This window comes from Cnephaeus nilssonii (genome assembly GCF_951640355.1).
Source record: "Cnephaeus nilssonii genome assembly, chromosome: 5".
NCBI classification, from domain to species: domain Eukaryota; kingdom Metazoa; phylum Chordata; class Mammalia; order Chiroptera; family Vespertilionidae; genus Cnephaeus; species Cnephaeus nilssonii.
The window spans coordinates 33328158-33347213 of NC_137076.1; the positions used below are offsets into that span (position 1 = coordinate 33328158).

The window sequence follows — 19056 nt, forward strand, 5'->3', positions numbered from 1 at the left end:
AAAAGATACATTAGTTGTTTTTGTTTCACCATTTTATTGCAAACAAATAAAAATTGAATTTTCCAGTGAACACCACATACTAGTACATGTGGTGTTCTACAGTACTTGTTTAGCTTATCACATGTTTATTCAACTGTCCATTCTATTCATCCATCAGTTCCCCCCCCCCTTTTATTTTGAGTTGCATTTCAAAGTAAGTTGCAGACTTCAGTACACTTCTCCCCCAAATACATCATCATGCCCATCATTAACTAGTTTGCTGTTTGTGGTGTCTTTTGTAGTTAGTATACATACAATGAAATGCAGAGATCTTAAGTGTATCATTTGATGAGCTCGAGCAAGTGCAGATACTGGTGCAGCAAAACCCTTTACCATATAGACCATTGCCATCATCCCAGAAAGTTTCCTTGTACTCCTTCCCAGTCAATTCCCCTCTGTACCTCCCAGAGGCAGCCATTGTTCTCTCTCTCTTTTTCCCCTCCTGTAAATTAGTTTTGCCTGTTCTAGGACTTTATGTAAGTAGAACCACACAGCATACACCTCAGAGCTACTGCAGGTTTGGTTCCAGCCCACCACAATAAAATGAATGGTATCGCAAGAAAGGGAGTCACATACACCTTTTTATTTCCCTGTGCATATAAAAGTTATGTTTACACTATACTGTAATCAGTTAAATATGCAACAGCATTATGTCTAAAAAAACAATGTATATACCGTAAGTAAAAATGCTGACCATCATCTGAGTCTTTTGGAGAAATGATGCCAATAGACTTGCTCAAATCAGTGTTGCCACAAACCTTCAATTTGCAAAAAATCAAGTGCAATAAAAGGAGGTATGCCTATACTCTGCTGTGTAAGGCTTTGTTCATTGCACACAAGATTTTGAGATTCATCACCATTGTTGGATATTTCAGTAGTTGTTACCTTTTGAGTGCTGAGTAGTATTCCATTGTCTGCATAGAGGTCAGTTTGTTTATTCATTCTGTTGTTGGACACTGGGCTGTTTCCAGCTTGTGGCTATTATGAATAAAATTTCAATAAACATACTTGTAAGTCTTTTGTGAATATATGCATTTATTTCTCTTGGATGATAACTAGACATCGAATTGTTACATCATGTGTTTAGTTTTATAAGAAACTGCCAGACGTTTTCCCAAACTGGTTGTACCATTAGTACTCCTACCAGTAATATATGAGCATTCAGTTGTTCCACATGCTCACCAACATATGTTGTTGTCAGTCTTGAGCCATTCTAGTGGGTGTGTGGTGGTGTCTCATTGTGCTTTTAAATTGTATTTTCCTGACTAATGATGTTGAGCACATTATTATATGCTTATGTTTCAGTATATTTTCTTTGTGAAGTGTCTTTTAAAATTTATTTTTTTAGTTAGCTGTTGTATATACCCCGAGTAGCAGTCTTTTGTTAGATCTTCATTTTGCAAATAGAAAACCCATTTTGTGGCTTGTCTATTCATTATGTTAATGATAATCTTTGAGCAGAAACTTTTTATTTTGATGAAATCTAATTTAACAGTTTTTCTTCCACAGTTATTGCTTTCTGTGTCGTCTCTAATAAACCTTTGCCTATCCCGAGGGCAAGAAAATACTCCTGTTTTCTTCTAGTTTCTGTATTTAGCTTTCATATTTAGGCTTATGATCCATCTTGAATTAGTTTTAATGAGTAGTGTGAGGTAGGAGCCCACGCTTTGTTTCCCCCTATATAGATATCTAACTGTTTCACTGTCACTTACTTAAAGACTTTCTTTTCCCACTGAGATTGTATTGGCACCTTTGTCAAAGCTCAGTTGACTGTATAAATGGAAACGGGGGCTCTCTTCAGTTCCACTGGTCTGTTTGTCAGTCCTTGTGACAGTTACCACACTGTCTTGATTACTGCAGCTTTATTGTGTATTTTAAAGTCAAATAGTATAAATCTTCTCTGTCATTGTTATTCAAGATTGTTTTGGATATGCTAGGTCCTTTGTATTTCTATGTAAAATTTAGAATTAGCTTGTCTGTTTCATTTTAAAAATGTGATGAGATTTGGATCGTGTTAAAACTTTAGAACAACTTGGAGAAAATTGACAGTTTAACAATACTGAGTCTTCCAATCCGTGAACATAGTCCATCTCCTCATTTACTTAGATTTTGTTTAATTTCTCTTAGAATAGTCACTATAGAGATATTATAAGCCTTTTGTTAACTTTATTCCAAAATATGTTTGTTGATGCTATGGAAAATGAAAAATTTTTTCAAATTGTTTGCAACTAGTATAGTTGCTCCTCAGTATTCATGGGGGATTGGTTTCAGGACCCCCCTGCAGATACCAAAATCCACAGATGCTCAATCCCTTATCTAAAATGGCATGATATTTGCATATGATCTATGCACATTTCCCCACATACTTTAATCATCTTTCCTGTATACTTACAATACCTAATACAGTGTAATGCTATATAAACAGTTGTTAAACTGTATTATTAAGGAGATAATAATGACAAGGAAAAAAGTTTGTATGTGTTCAGTACAGACACATCCAGCAATCATCATAAGCCTAACTACACAGTACATGTCAACAATAACATAACTTTAAAAACTTTTTTTCAAATACTTTTTATTCACAGTTGGTGGAGTCTGCAAAATTGGAACCTATGGATACAGAGGGCCAACTGTATATAGATATGCAGTTGATTTTTGTATATTAACCTCATATGGTATGACCTTGTGAAATTCACTACCGAGTTCTAAAAGTTGTTTCTGTAAATCTACATAAACAATCATGTAATCTGCAAATGCAGTGTGTTTTCCTTTTTCCTTTTGGATTTGCCTGCTTTTCTTTTTCTTGCCTTATTGCAGTGGCTGTGACATTCAGTGCAGTATTAAACAGAAGTGGTAAGAGTGGCTTCTTTGTCTTTTCACAATAAAACAGGGAAAACTTAATATTTTAGTATTAAGTGCAGTGTTACTTTTGGAGTTTTTTTTGTAGATACCTTTATTAGATTGAAGAAAGGTTTTTATCATTAACTCATTTGTCTAATGATTTCACTGCATCATCTATTTAAATGATCATATGATTTTTCTGTATCTATTTAAATACTCACATGATTTTCCTTTATTCTGAAATGTAGATGATTTTGGTTGATTTTTTAAAATATTAAACTAATCTTGTATTCCTAGGATAAACCCAGTTTGGTCATAATGTATTATCCTTTTTATATATCACTGGGTTCAACTTGCTGATACTTTGTAAAGCATCTTGTGTACATGTTCATGAGAGATAAGTGGTCTGTAATATCCTTATTTGTAATTTCTTTGTCAGGTTTTGGTATAAGTGTTATGCCAGCCCCATAAAACAAACTTGGGGTATATTTTTTTTATTTTCTGAAAGAGTTCCATATAAGATGAATGTTATATCATCATGAATGTCTGTAAAAACTCACCAGTAAAACAATCCAAGGCTGGAATTTTCTTTATGGGAGGGCTTTAGATGATTAATTCAGTACCTCTAATAGATTTAGGGATATTCAAATTATCTGTTTCATCTGTGTCTATTTTGGTAAGTTATATTTTTCAAGGAATTTGTTTCATTCAAGTTGTCAAACTTTTTGGTATTAAGTTGTCCATAATATTCTTTATTATGCTTTTAATGTCTGTAGAATGGTTGTGATCACCCCTCTTAAAATCCTGATATTGGTAATCTATAGTTTCTCTTTTTTTTTTTCTTGATTTTTTAGTTAGAAGTTTATCAATTTTGTTTTTAGAGAATTAATTTTGCTTTTGTTTATGTCTTTTACTTCATTGTTTTCTGCTTTTATTTTTATCTTCTACTTTCTTGGGGTTTACTTTGCTCTTTATTGACTTAATTAAAATACAGAAACTTGGTCCTCATTATAGACCTTTATTTCTTTACTAATGTAAGTCTTTAAAGCTTTAAGTTTTCCTCTGAGCACTGTTTTAGTTGAATCCCACACATTTTGATGCTATGTTTTAGTTATTCAATTCAAGATGTTGTCTAAATTTCCAAATACATGCATTTTTCTTGATATCTTATTGTTATTGATTTCTAATTTAATTCAGTTTTGGTCAGATAGGGTCTATTCTGTATGCTTTCAGTTTTTTTTAAGTTTTTTAATTATGACTTGTTTTGTGGCATATATGGTGTCTCTTGGTAAACATGTGTATTTGCAAGAATGTCTGTTATACAGTTGTGGGATTTAATGGTCTATAAATCAGTTAAATCAAGGTGATTGACCATATTATTCAAATTATCTTCGGGTTTTTTGTTTTTTGTGTTTTTGTTTTTGTTTTTTTTCTGTCTAGTTCTATCAGTTGCTAAGAGAGGGATATTAAATACCCAACCATGGTTGAAGAATTGTCCACTTCTCCATCAGTTATATTATGACCATTTATTTTGAAGATCCGTTTTTAGGTGCATACACACTTAGGATTGCTCTGTTTTCCTGATGTATGAGCTTTATATCATTACTAGAGGCCCGGTGCACAAAATTCGTGCACAGGGAGGGGTGTGTGTGTGTGTCCCTCAGCCCAGCCTGCACCGTCTCCAATCTAGGATCCCTTGAGGAATGTCCAACTGCCCATTTATGCCTGATCCCACCGGTGGGATTGGGCCTAAACGGGCAGTTGGACATCCCTCCCTCTCACAATCCAGGACTCCTTGCTCCTAACTGCTCGCCTGCCAGCCTGCCTGATTGCCCCTAACCACTCCGCTGCCAGCCTGATCAATGCCCAGCTGCTCCCCTGCCAGCCTGATTGCCCCTAACTGCCTTCCCCTGTTGGCCTGGTCACCCCTAACTAATCTCCCCTGCCAATCTGGTCGACCCTAACTGTCCTCCCCTGCAGGCCTGGTTGCCCCCAACTGCCCTCCCCTGCTGGCCCGGTCATCCCTAACTGCCCTCCCTTGCCAGCCTGCCCCTAACTGCCCTCCCCTAATGGCCTGGTTGCCCCCAACTGTCCTCCCCTGCAGGCCTGGTCCCCCCGCAACTGCCCTCCCTTGCTGGCCTAATCGCCCACAACTGCCCTCCCCTGCCAGCCATCTTGTGTCCACATGGGCGCAGCCATCTTTGACCACATGGGGGCGGCCATCTTGTGTGTTGGAGTGACGGTCAATTTGCATATTACCTCTTTATTATATAGGATGAGAGTACCTTTCTATCATTGTGAAATGTCCTTTATTCCTGAAGTTTCCTTTATTTGATGTTAAGTTATCCATTACAGCATTCATATGCTTCCTGTTTTCCCTGTGTATTATTTTCCCCATCCATACAGTTGTCCCCATGTATGTCTCTATAATGAGAGTGGGTTTCTTGTAGACAGCATCTACAGTATATGGGCCTTCTTGTCTTTTAATCCACTTTTACAATGTCTGCCTTTTGGTTGTTTGCTAAAGTTTACTATAATTATTGATAAAATTTCATTTTCATTTACCAATTTAATCACCCCCTCTCTGGTTTTCCATAGCCAAGAATAATAGTTTTAATGAATACTGTTATTATCTAATTTTTTATAATGCTTTTTTCTATATTCCTTAAGGGAATGTCTTCTTGAGAGAGAAGATTCCTTAAGGGATCTACTACAATGCCTTAAAGATACAAGGTGTTTACTACATGTTGTTAAATGAGTGAAGTGGGAAGAACTGTGCATTTAGAATCAAGAGACTTGGGTTCCACATTTACTTTTGTTATAGCTTACAATAGGACCTGATTTAAGCCACTTATTTATTCTGTGCTTGTTTCTCCATCTATAAAAGTGGGGAAGTGGAACTAGATTATCTCTAAAATTAATTCTTTCTCTGACATTCTGTGATTTGAAGATTTGTATTGGAATGAGAATTTCTATCTAAAATATGTGCTCACAAGTTATGATTCATCTAGCAGTCACTTTCTGACAATGAAGAATTTCTATAATGCATTTTTATATATAGCCCTTACATTTAAATATGAATATAATAGTAAAAGAATGTGTAATAACTGTGATTTTTTTCCTTTCTATTAATAGGTTCTTCAGCTGTCTTTAGGAGTATAAAATTGTAGTATTCTTGTCAACTATTGAAAGAATCAAAACTCAGATATTATGGGTTGTTTTTCATATATGTTAAACCTTGTCAACGAGCATGAAAGAGGGAACAAGGGTCCCTGATTAGTCCTTAAGCTCCATTGCCACTAGTTTTGTTTTTCATAGGTAGTACTCATTTAAAAATCAAAATTCTGTTTCTATTTCTACAGTTTGTGTTGGGCAGAATCCTATTATTTTTTAGATCCTCTTGGCATAGCTATCAATATCCAGGAAGCAAACTTGACTACCATCTCAAAAAAAGAGGTGGGGAGATAGTTATTTTTTAATCCTCTAAGACACCAAACATTTAGCTCAATCATTCTTAAGCGTATAATATTAGTAGCACAGAATTATCCAGTACATACAATTTTGAGATATTTTCCAGATATGATTATATAAAACAATGTGTTCTTTGGTGCTACTTCTTAGGAATTACACCAATAACTCCAGATGTTATTGAGCAGTTCAAACAAATCTTTGGCTGTCCAAAGAAGTTAATAAAATCTGCTTACTCATTTTGGGACTGTAGATGCAGGGAAGAGTTTGTACATTGTGACTAATGAAAATTAATATTTCACCTATTATCTACTTTAATTTTATTATTACTTCCTCTAATTCTTTATTATTTAATTTAATAATGGTAAATAATATTTGCCATTATTATATATTTTGCAGTTTGGTTTGAGCAGATCGAGTTTGAGGTAGAGAGATGTCCACATAGGAAACTTTCCACAAGCCTTTCAGGAATGTGGGCCTGGAGCTCCAGTGAGGATTCACACAGGACTGGACTGAGGCACATCCGACTTTTATGACAGAGGTTTTTAAGGAGGTCTGTGGCATATTGATAGTAATGAGAAGTGCTCTTTGATGCCACAGCCTTCTTGAGTGAATCAAAGCACAGTTTCCAGATGATTATAGACTTAACATTCAATGTGCTGTATTTCTTTGTGTCCCTTAGAGCAAGGAGACAGGAAGAATCACTTTTAGAGGCCACTTTCTTCCTTTCTGAAATAGAAGTATGCTTCCCAAGAAATAATATATATCCATTTTTATTTCTGCCACTTCTAGCTTTGTTCTTGGGCCTTGGTTTTATCTGTGTGTCTCATCCCTGCAGCTAGATTGTTAAGCATGTCTGGGATAAGAACAGTTGTATTTTTACTTCCTGTAGCATATCTGACCTAGTAGGTATCTGCTAGCGTTGATTGTTTGAAAGATGAAAGGTAAGCAGTGGAATTACCTAGATGCTGCTCTGGGGGTGAAGAGAGATCTCCTTTTCTTCAGTTACGGCTAATTCATGTGTTCATTCTTCATGTTTGTATTTTTTATATTGAAGGAGTATTTTTGGTGCTGAAGCCTTTAAGCAGTTACCTTTAAATGTGTTGGAGCTCCTACTGCCTTCCAGGAACTTCCTGACACAATGGAAAGACAGGCGTAACCACAAATAGTGAGGCAAGCTGTATTTAGTATGGACAAAGTGCTTTAGGATTGGGAGCACATAGTTGTTACTGAGAGGTGGTGGGAAGGTGTCAAGAGAGGAGAAATGTATTTGTGCTATGTTTTGGAGGTTGGGTAGCATTTGATTTTTGTTTGGTTTTAAATTTACAGGTTATTGTCCAGTCTTCACCCCTTCCCCTAAACTCCCCTTGTTAAAAATGTTATCAACATAAATTATTGGCTTAAGTTATGCTTTGCAGAGAACATTGGCATCTTTTACAGTTGGTGCCCCTCCTGTGGCATACAGAAAAGTGTAGGATGCAATATAGCCCCACACTGGTGGGGTAGAGGCTTTTAAGATCCTGTACTAACCAAAAAAGGAGCAGTAAAATTGGAATCAGGGGACCTGTGTACAAGTCCTGACTTTGTCTCTTAGAAGCTTATGGTCAGGGTTGGGAAATATTTGGCACATTTCCTAAATGCCCAAGAACTTAAGAAGCCTGTGGCTCCTAGAAGGTGTGGGAGTTGAACTAGGTCCTTAAAGATAGCCATACAGTTGATGACTGTCTAAATGATACCGAGGATTATAACAGGCCATAAAATGTCAGTTCAAATATTTTACTTAGATAAGACAAAAAAATGTATGCACATATTTGCATATTAATGAACAATCATATTAATATCTCCACATCTCTGTTAAATGAAGAGGCAGATTCAGTAGTATATAGGACTAAAGATAACGTTAACCAAACATTCGAATAAAAATACAGCAATCTTATAGGAAAGAATACCTTATACTTTGTTCTTTAGGAAAATATTCCATTGTTTTTACATTCAAATTTGATAAGAATTTCTGCTTGTTGCTTTTCAAATGCAAATATAATTCTGAAAAGAAGATAGAGGTAAAAGCCTTTTATAAATAAAATACTAGGCTTTTTAAAATTTGAATTATTTTTTATTTATCCATTTCTGCTCCTGCAAAAGGTAATGATATTTCTCCCCAGAAGAAAGACATTTTTGAAACGGAGTTAGATTATTGTTTGAGAATAAGATTTGCCTCTACGTCCTATACTGTGTTCTGTCTGTTTATGAAGAAACCTTATCATCCCTGCAGCAGTTTCCTCTATACGTCTTGGTTGGGCCTTTAACGAGCTGGGCAATAGAAGATTAGCTAGTGAATTTTCTCTTATCTTCTAGACAAATTCCATTTGTGCTGTTGCCTACCCTCTAGTTTTTTCCCAGTGGTGCAAGGTACTCTTGTGCTATTCGCTTGCTAACTTCATGGTATCCTTTAAGAACTACTGTAGGCTTTATAAAAATATGGATTAATAAGAAGGTTATGATATGATTTTGGAATGTCTGATTCTGAGATGTTCTCATTTAATTAATTAAATATGCTCTGAGTTTTCCTGCTTTTTGTTTCTTAAAGCAACCTTCATGCAGTTTTCTTTCTCCATATGTGTTTGTTTTCATTTTAAAAAAATAATTTTCCTCCCAAAACAATAACTGATATTTAAAGAAGGTGAGTTACACTTATGGTATGCATTATGTACTTTGTTACTGCAGGCCTTGGTACCTGCCTATTTGTGAGGCATGGGGCTTTCTGATTCGATTGTTTCAGAAAAGTCAAATGATTTAGTATTCTTTCTTAGACTATTTTATAAAATCTGAGCCCTTTTTTTGTCTTATGATTCTTGGACTAGTTGTTTAACTTTAGTCTTATCGCCCATATAATTCTATACAGAACCTTATAGAATACAGTAATAAACAGTACAAAAGAATTTGAATGTCTATAATGAAAGACTTCAGAATCATTCTTCCAGTTCTGTGGTTCTTAACTTTCTTAATAGTTATTACTAATATTAACATTAAATAAGTTTTTATTGACAATAAAGGAGTATACTTAAAGGAGTAGTCTCAAATGATGGAAATTTTATGATTTTTACTTTTCAAGGGAGAGCTATGAACTTCTTTGGAAAGGAGGAAATTAAATTTAATGGCAAAAAGAAAAAGCTTGTCTAACCCTCCCCAAATAATCGAAAGTTGAGGAAGGGTGCATCATGAAGAATTATTGGATTCTAGGATATTTAGAGAAGTTGAAAAGGAGAAAAATCTGATGTCTAATGCGGGATTGTTGAAGCACTGTGATAAAATGAAATATAGAGCCTTAACCAGGTGGCTCAATTGGTTCGATTCCCCGTCATGGCACATACCTAGGTTGCGTGTTCGAGCCCCAGGTGGGGTAGGTGTGGGAGGCAACCGATTGAGATATCTCTCTCTCTCTCTCTCTCTCTCTCTCTCTCTCTCTCTCTCTCTCTCTCTGCCTATCTCTCTCTCTCTGCCCCGCCCCTCTTCTCTCTCTAAAATCAATTAAAAAACAACAACATATCCAGGGGTGAGGATTAAAAAAAAAGAAAAGAAATATAGAACAAGAATTTTGAAGTCAGACCCAACTTCAAATCCTGATTTGAATTTTATGAGCTGTGTACCCATGAACAAAGTATTTAATCTCTTTGATTTTCAGTTTCTTCATCTGTAAAACAGATAATAAGACAAGCTTCATAGAGCTGATGGGATCATTTGATATGAATGGAGTATGTATAGCACAGTGCTTGGCCACAGTGGTCTCTGAATATTAGTTCCTATCCCTACATCAACAGCCCCCTTAGCAAGTCATTTTTACTTATCTGAGTTTTGGCCAGCATTAAGGCCATTAACTCAGACATCTTGCATCTAAAGTGGTACTCACTTCTCTGGTATGTGATTTTAACAAAAGAGAAAAGATTCTTAACCCTTTGCTCTCGATTCCTCTTTTCTACTCGGGATTTAATTTTTTAAATACCCCAGATTTTACAAAGCGCGGCAGTAGAATAAAAAACTGGAGTTTCTTTTCATACAAACTTATTTATTTGGATTTTTTTTATATTTCAAATTATTGATACATTCAATACAATTCGACATACGAGCTGCTACCGATGCTAACTGTGTCGAGTCACACTCGACATCCGAGTGCAAAAGGTTAATTTTGTAAATCATTGCTAGATTAATTGGCTTGGCAGAAAGACTTTTCTCGTATGTAGAAGATATTTCCCCCAAATTATTCCTATGATCGTATACATAACTTCCTCCCCTTCTTTAATTTAACATGACAAAAGTATAGAATGTGAAATAAATAATACAGGTGGTTTTCATTTATGAAAAATCGTTGCTAGGAATTGAAGAATAGGGTTTTGAACATTGAAATCACTGCTTTCAAGGAGATTATGGTTGTAGCATACTGCAGAAGAATGATAATGATGATGACAACATCGCTGTAATCTAGTCCAGTCACGTCAATTCTGTGAGGCATAGGTACTGTTATCCTCATTTTGCAGATAATGACACCAGAGCACAGAGAGGTTAATAGCATTCCTGTTTGCATAGTTAGGAAATAACAGAGCCAGGATTTGAATCCAAATAGTCTGACTCCAAAGCCCATGCTCTTAACCACTGTCTTTTTCTGGGTGGACGAAAAGAATACAATCCTTTAAATGGGAGCAAAAGTCCTAAAGCTGTGGCAGGTGGTTTACTTCTAGATTTGCTCCACAGGTATTCTGAGAGGAGCCTCACAAAGTGTATTGGAATTACTATTGAGACCAGACCTGATTATTGCATGAAGCGGCATTTAAGTGACATGCTGACCTATGGCTGTACAAGGCTGGAGATTGGCGTGCAGAGTGTCTACGAAGATGTGGCCAGAGACACCAACAGGTGAGGTGATGGCAAATGATCTTGCACAAGCCTTCCTCTTCTCCCTCCAGTTATATCCATGTTCCCTTCTTCCTACCACTCTTAAAGAAAGAGGTATAGGCATTCCTCCTTTTAGAGTCATTCTTCTATCTCTGCTCTACCTCTCTTCCTTGACTTTCAGTCTTTGTCAACTGGCTTTTTCCAGTTGCCTATACACATGCTTAGTATATCTCTTCCTCGTCTTGTCATAAACAGCCTTTCCCAAAAGGTTTGCAGAAGGCAGGACTCAAGGTCAGTAGTTTAAAGCAAGAGAGAAGGCAAAGGAGAATGGGAACAAAGAAAAGAGTTTGAACAGAAATGAAGTCAGGGTGAGTTTTAAGAGAGATTAGTGTTTGTGAAGCAGATGCCAGTTGACAGGGTAGTGGGAGAAAAGTTGGTGAGGTAATGGGTATAAACGTCGAAAAATTTGGGGGTGTAAGGAAGGAAAGAAATACAGGTTGAGAGAGCCATGTGAGGTTCTCTTCCTTCTAGAGAGGAAAAGGTACACATGAAAGGTTAGCTCTAGAAGGAACTTTGTGATTAATTGGTGAATTAGTAAAAAACAAAAGGTTTCAGGAGTTTATTAATCAGCATTGATCACTGACCTAGGGTGGTGAGGGCAGGCTTCAGGGAGTAGGTTTGTGTTGAGTTGGACCTTAAAGGCTACTTGAATAGGATTTGTGTAGACGTGATTGGGGGCTGTGCTAGGAGAGGCAAGTAAAGGGGAACTAGGGAGACATACCTGGTCAGCATCTTAGAATCAACCAAGAAGGATGCCAGGCTAAGGAGGGTGGGGTCTTTCTGTTAGGTAATAGAGGTCTATTGAGTACTTTTGAGCACAGGGAAGACTCTGATGGGTATCAGGCTTGAGAAGATTAACCTAAATAGAATGCATTCTTGTAGGGGAAGACTAACCGGGAGCACTGGTTGGACTGCTGCAGTGATGAGGAGCTGTGCTAGAGAGGTACCTGTGGAGATGAAAAGTCTCTTGGAAATTAGGGAAGCTTTCTGAAGAAAAGGACATCTAAGCTGACATCTAACTTGAAGGAAGAGGATGACTTAGATGTGGAAGAGAAACATTATTTCAGGCAGAAAGAAAAATATGAGCAAACTGCTGAGGATGGGAGCACATGACACATTTAGGGAATTCAGAGTGGTTTAGTTTGGTTAGAGGTGTGGAGCATGGGGTAGGAAGGTAGTAAGAGGTGAGACTGAAAAGGCAGGCAGAGGGGCCAAATTATGAGGAGCCTTAGAAGTCAGGCCAGGGAGTTTGGGCTTTAATCCAAGGATAAGTTGTAAGCCAAGCTGTGATACGAGCATAGCTGCATTTTAGAAATATTGCTTTATGGGGAGCGCTTTATGGGGAGCACTGTATGGGGATGGATTAAGAAGAAGAAGCTAGAAGGAAGACCAGTTAACAGGCTGCTGTTGTAATTTAAGCAAGAAATGATGCCCTGAAGTGATTGACAGTGTTTGGTGACAGTGGAAATGAGGGTAGGAGAGACTGGGGAGAAGAGGAGGCTTGGAGGGAAAATGAGTTTCATTTTACATATACTGAGTTTTAGATATTTGTGGAACATCCCGTTGAAGCTTGTTTTAGAGCAAGGCTGTCCCAACAGAACATTCTGCAATGATCGAAATGTTATTTACCTGCGCTCTCCAATATGATAGTGCAACTGAGGAACGGAATTTTTCATTTTAATTAATTTAAGTATAGGCTTGAATAACCACATGTCCCTAATGAACTACAGTGTTGCACAGTGCAGCTTTATAGAGCATTGGCTATCCTGGTGTGGTATCAGGAGAGAGGTCTAGCCTAATCACATAAATTGGGAGGTTATTTAGCAAAAAGAGATGAGAAGTTGAAGCCATGGAAATGGAAGAGAACAGCAGAGCGTGTGATGGAGCCCATGGTCTCCAGGATTGCTTGGTGGTGAATGGGAACGTTTTGGTGGTGAAAGGAGTGATACAGGCTTCAGTCTCGGTAGCTCCAAACTCTTAGTAGAGTTTGCTTCCTACTTGCCTGTGGCACTAGAATGATAAGATGATTGTTCCTCCTGGCCCAAATGATTCTGCCTCTCACTAAATTATTATATCGTCTCACTTTTTAAAGGACCCTCCAACCCAGCAGAGTGAAATATGTTTTGTACATAGGTATGTGTGTGTCTCCTCTCTTCCTCTCTCTCCCTCTCTCTCGTTCTCTCTCATTTCAAAAGGAAAAGAAATAATAGGATGCTGCTTCTGCATGGTTTTGAGCTCATCAATCTGGTTTCTAACTTAGATATTTGCATTGGTAAGCTTATTTTGTCTTTTGATGCTAAACCGAATAATCTTAGTGTCAGAACCTTTAGTGAGTGCATAAGGGAATTTCTGAAAAATATCCCAAAAGCAAAAATGAGGCCCATAGTGTTGTCCCACTATGCCAAGGTTGTGGGTTCCAGCCCCAATCAGGGCACATAAAAGAATCAACCAATGAATGCATAAATAAGTGGAATAAAAAAATCAATGTTTCTCTCCCTTCCTCCTTCTTTCCTCTCCTCCCCATCACTCCCTCTTGCCTTCCCTTCCTCTCTCTCTTTAAAATCAGTTTTTTTAAAAATCTGAAAAATAAGTAGAAATGATTTACTTCCAGACTTTCTCAGAGGTGGAGATGTAAGAATGACTGTCTGAGATTATCCCCCTCCCGCCCCCCGCAACTATATTATTCTTCATTACATGTCTCAGAGATTGTTTTTCCTCTGTTCCTTGTGCTAACCTTCTTGCCCATTTATTTGTGTAACACATGGATTTTCTCTCCTCAGGGGCCACACTGTGAAGGCAGTATGTGAGTCATTTCACCTGGCCAAAGATTCAGGTTTCAAAGTTGTGGCTCATATGATGCCTGATCTGCCAAACGTGGGACTCGAGAGAGACATTGATCAGTTTATAGTAAGTGTTGCCTTACACCCGGCTAATTTAGAAGGCCTCTGCACGATGTCCTGCCCTCTCTGCTCTTCTTTATTATTGACTGTTGATTATTTTTCCCATAAAAAGACAGTGCATTCCCATTATAGAGTAGTGGAAACAGTAGAAAAAGAGGGGTCACTCACAGCCCAACACCAAATAAAGCCCTAACATTTTCATTTACTCCCTTTCAGGATTTTGTTAGACTTCAGGTTTTTTTTGGGATGAGATGGTTTATACATGTATACACACAGGCACAGTTACATATATGATAAATAATTCATTTAATAGCTTTCCCACTTAACACTACAACAGGCATTTATCCTGTTATAGCCTGGTCTCTGTTAAAATGTTAATATACTCAAATATCTGCTTAATTTCCAGTGAATAAATATGCCATACTTTGCTTAATCACTTCCAAATTTTTAAAAGTTGAAGATAATACCAGTTTTTGACTGTAAATAACACTTCAGGTAAACAATTTTATGCCTATAACTTTGTGTAATATTTAGGATTATTTCTTTTTTAGAAAAAGTACATTTCTGTTGATTTTGAGAGATAGAGGAAGGGGAGAGGGAGAAGGAAGAGAGAGATAGAAGCATCAATGTGATATGAAAGCAGAACATCCATCGGCTGCCTCCTACTCACCCCTCCTGGGGATCGAGCCTGCAACCTCAGCATGTACCCTTACCAGGAATCAAACCAGCGACCTCTTGGCTCATGGGTCGACACTCAATCACTGAGCCACACCAGCCCAGCGGCAGTGACAGCGGCAGGGGGTGGGGCCAGCAAGTGGGTGGCGCCAGGCCAGCCAAGGCAGGTGCCAGCGGGGGCCCCCCAGTTGCCCTGCTGATTGCCCCACAGATCGGCCCTGATTGCCGACCAGACCTAGGGACCCTACTCATGCACGAATTTCATGCACCTGGCCTTTAGTAACTAATAATAAAATAGAACTACTATAGCAATATGCTGTAATAAAAGTCTTGTGAATGTAGTCACTCGTTTTTTTTAATACTCACCCAAGGATGTGTTTTTCATTGATTCTAGACAAAGGAAGGCAGAGGGAGGGAAACATCAATGTGAAAGAGAAACATTGATTGCCTCACATATGTGCCCTGATAGGGGATCGAACCCAAGACCTTTTGTTGCACGGGACAATGCCCTAACCCAGTGGTCAGCAAACTCATTAGTCAACAGAGCCAGATATCAACAGTACAATGATTGAAATTTCTTTTGAGAGCCAAATTTTTTAAACTTAAACTTCTTCTAACGCCACTTCTTCAAAATAGACTCACTCACCCAGGCCGTGGTATTTTGTGGAATAGCCACACTCAAGGGGCCAAAGAGCTGCATGTGGCTCGCGAGCCGCAGTTTGCCGACCACGGCCCTAACCAACCGAGCCACACCATGCCTGTAGTCACTCATTTTAAGGGATCCCTTGCTGGAGTCTTCGTGTAGCCCCAATGCTTTCTTGCACAGCACAGTGCTATCATTCTGTTTATATCTCCTACCCACAAATTTCTCTTTACTAAACACTTATTATGCACTGTGGACCTAACTTTTGCAGTATGAGGTTCAACAGCAAAACCAGCATAATTTTTTTTTTCTTTTTCACAATTTCACAGATAGGTCTCAGCAACCTCAGAATATGATTATTTTTCTTTCTTAAGTTGAGAACTTTCGTCTTTTCACATCCTAATTGCCAGCATCACTACTCTTGCACTTTGGGGCCATTATTAAGTAAAATAAGGGTTACTTGACCACAAGCACTACAATACCTGGCAGTCGATCTGATAACTGCGATGGCCACTAAGTGACGAATGAGAGTGCATTGTGGACATTCTGCACTTGATCTTAGCCAAAAGGCCGAGAAGCGATTACAGTGGACATTCTGGACAAGGGATGAGTCATATCTGGGCGAGAGATGGCATCACAAAGAACAGCAAACAGTCTAAAACATGAATTGTTTATTGAATTGTTTTGTGGAATTTGCCTTTTAATATTTTCAGACCATTAAAACTTCAGACCGTGGGTAACTAAAACCCTGGAAAGGGAAGCCACAGATAAGGGGGGCAACTACTGTAAAGAATAGTTTAATAATAATATTGCAAAGACAGTTCTTCATGTAAATAGATTTATCTGCTTGTTTGTGATCTTGAGAGAAACCCACCGGGAATATGAGCAGACCATATACCTTTTCTACCTGCATCCTAGCAAATGAGTGACAAAAGAGCTAAAATGAGAAATCTGATTCCTCCCTAAAGAAAAATTCTCTGCAAAATTTATTTATAAATTGCCTTAAAAGAAATAATTTCTACAAATCAATTAGAAAAAACAAATAGCCCAGTAGGAGAATGGGCAAAAACACAAAGATACTTCACAGATAGGATATTCAAACAGCCAACAAACCTATGTTTTATTAAAAACCACAATATTGTTCTTAATCTTATGTTCCTTATTCCTGAATCCTATAATCTATGTAACTTTTTTTTTTTCCCCACACAGATATTTAGGAAGTTCTCATTATCTCATATGTAGTGCAATTTCACACAGGTATATTTTGGCAAGAGTTTTAAAATTAATTGTGTTCAATGCCCTAGCTCCGTGGTCGGCAAACTGCGGCTTGCGAGCCACATGCGGCTCTTTGGCCCCTTGAGTGTGGCTCTTCCACAAAATACCACGGCCTGGGCGAGTGAGTCTATTTGAAGAAGTGGCGTTAGAAGAAGTTTAAGTTTAAAAAATTTGGCTCTCAAAAGAAATTTCAATTGTTGTACTGTTGATATTTGGCTCTGTTGACTAATGAGTTTGCCGACCACTGCCCTAGCTGGTTTGGCTCACTGGATAGAGCATCAGTCTGCGGACTGGAGGGTCCCAGGTTCGATTCTCGCCAAGGGCACATGCCGGGGTTGCGGGCTCGATCCCCCCCAGTAGGGGGCGTGCAAGAGGCAGCCAGTCAAGGATTCTCTCTCATTGTTGATGTTTCTCTCTATCCCTCTCCCTTCCTCTCTGAAATCAATAAAAATATATTTTAAAAAAATTAATTGTGTTCGATATTAAAGGACCCTGTCATCGGGAAATTTCTTTGTACTATAGTGGTCCCTTGGTATTCTGGGGGATTGGTTCAAGGAACCCCTCTGGATAATGAAATCCACAGATGCTCAAGTCCCTTATATAAATTGTGTGGTATTTGTATATAACATGCACATATCCTCTCATATACTTTAAATCATCTCTAGATTACTCATAATACCTAACAATGTAAATGCTATGAAAATAGTTGTTATATTTGTATTGTTTAGGGAATAATGACAAGAAAAAAGTCTGTATGTGTTCTGTACAGATGCAACCATTGTAGGCCTAACAATACAGTACCTGTCAGTAACATTTTTTTTTTCTGAATATTTTCAATGTGTAAATGCAGAATCCTCAGATACAAGAGCCAACTGTACAAGATAATGTTCCCCCTTTCATTTTTTATGTTCTTTTTCGAAAACCTACTAAGAAATGTTGGATTTCCCAGACTGATCATATAAAATTCTTTTCTAGTTTTATCTGCCTTTGTTTCTGCTTTCTTATTTTCTCATCTTTATCTTTCAACCTTTCTATTAAGTGATTTTTGTTATAGTTTTCATTTCTAAGAGTTCTTTCTTATATTCTGGCTGTTAGATTTCTCTAGTATCTTGTTCTTGTTTTACAGATTAATATGTCTTTTCTTATCTCTCTGATGGAATTATTATAGTTGTTTTCTTTATGTTTTATATTCCTTTATGTCTTGCTTTTCCCCCAATTTCTTTTTCTCTTTTTGTTTTGGTCTGCTTTTTATGTTCTAGCCTTCTAGTTTCTAATGATCTTTAGCCAAATGGTCATACTTTAAAAGTGAGGGGCTTAAAAACCAGATTACAAGCTCTATGTAGCTAGCTGCCAGTATGCCTCCCTGAAGGATGTTCATGTAATGTGCTCTCCTTTCTTTAGGGAATTTCCAAATGTCAGTATATGGAGCTCTTATTTAGAGCCATTTTATTGATCCAGAGATAACTCTCCAACTTCCTCTTTGGGAGTGGGTGTTGTGTGCACATCACAGAAAATCGCAGCAGGGAGTCCACCAGTCAGTGTGCTGGCCTTCACTTAATCTCCCTGTTTTCACTCTTGGTCCTCACTCAGGCCTTCCTTTGTACCTGGAATCTGAGTCCAGAGGCTTTCCAGTATCTCCAGCGAAAAAACAGGCGACTGCCTGTAGGAAGGTGATAAGGGATAAGGAAAGGAATAAATCCCTTCATGTACAGATTTTGATCAAGTGTTCTCTCCCACCTGCCCAGTTCCTGGTACTTGTGATCCATGAACCTTTCTGGGATGCGGGTGCGACTGAGCTGGCCTCTCATTAGTATCTGTCCCACTTCACAGATACTTTGTTTGCAGTTCACTTCACTTGCAAAGTCCTTTGCCAATCTTCCATTCATTTTCTGTCTTTCAAAAATGTATTGCCATCACCTGTTCCCCTCCTGTCTCCTTTGATTTATACTTTTAAAACTTTATTATTTCCTGTTATTTTAGCATGTTTTTGGAAGGCCTTGGCTGGTCTTCCAGACCTTGGTTGGTTGGAGCATCATCCTGCACAACAAAAAGTGGCGGGTTTGATTCCCGGTTGGGGCATGTGAGGAGGCAATCGATATCTCTCTCTCTCTCTCTCTCTCTCTCTCTCTCTCTCTCTCTCTCTCTCTCCCCCTCTCTCTCTCTCCCTCTCTCTCTCCCCCCTCCCTGCCTCCCTCCCTCCCCCCTTCCCTCTCCCCCTCTCTCTTCCCCCTCTGTCCTTCCTCTCTCTAAAATAAATTTTAAAAAGTT

The 19056-nt window shown here is 38.1% G+C and overlaps 1 protein-coding gene across 1 annotated transcript in view; it reads left to right on the forward strand.

Moving 5' to 3' along the window:
- ELP3 (elongator acetyltransferase complex subunit 3) overlaps positions 1 to 19056 on the forward strand; it is a 95109-nt gene that overhangs the window by 24033 nt on the left and 52020 nt on the right. Inside the window, exons 8-9 of the mRNA XM_079770952.1 lie at positions 11095 to 11256; positions 14076 to 14202. Of these exons, the coding sequence (XP_079627078.1) occupies positions 11095 to 11256; positions 14076 to 14202 (289 nt within the window). The remainder of the gene's footprint in view (positions 1 to 11094; positions 11257 to 14075; positions 14203 to 19056) is intronic.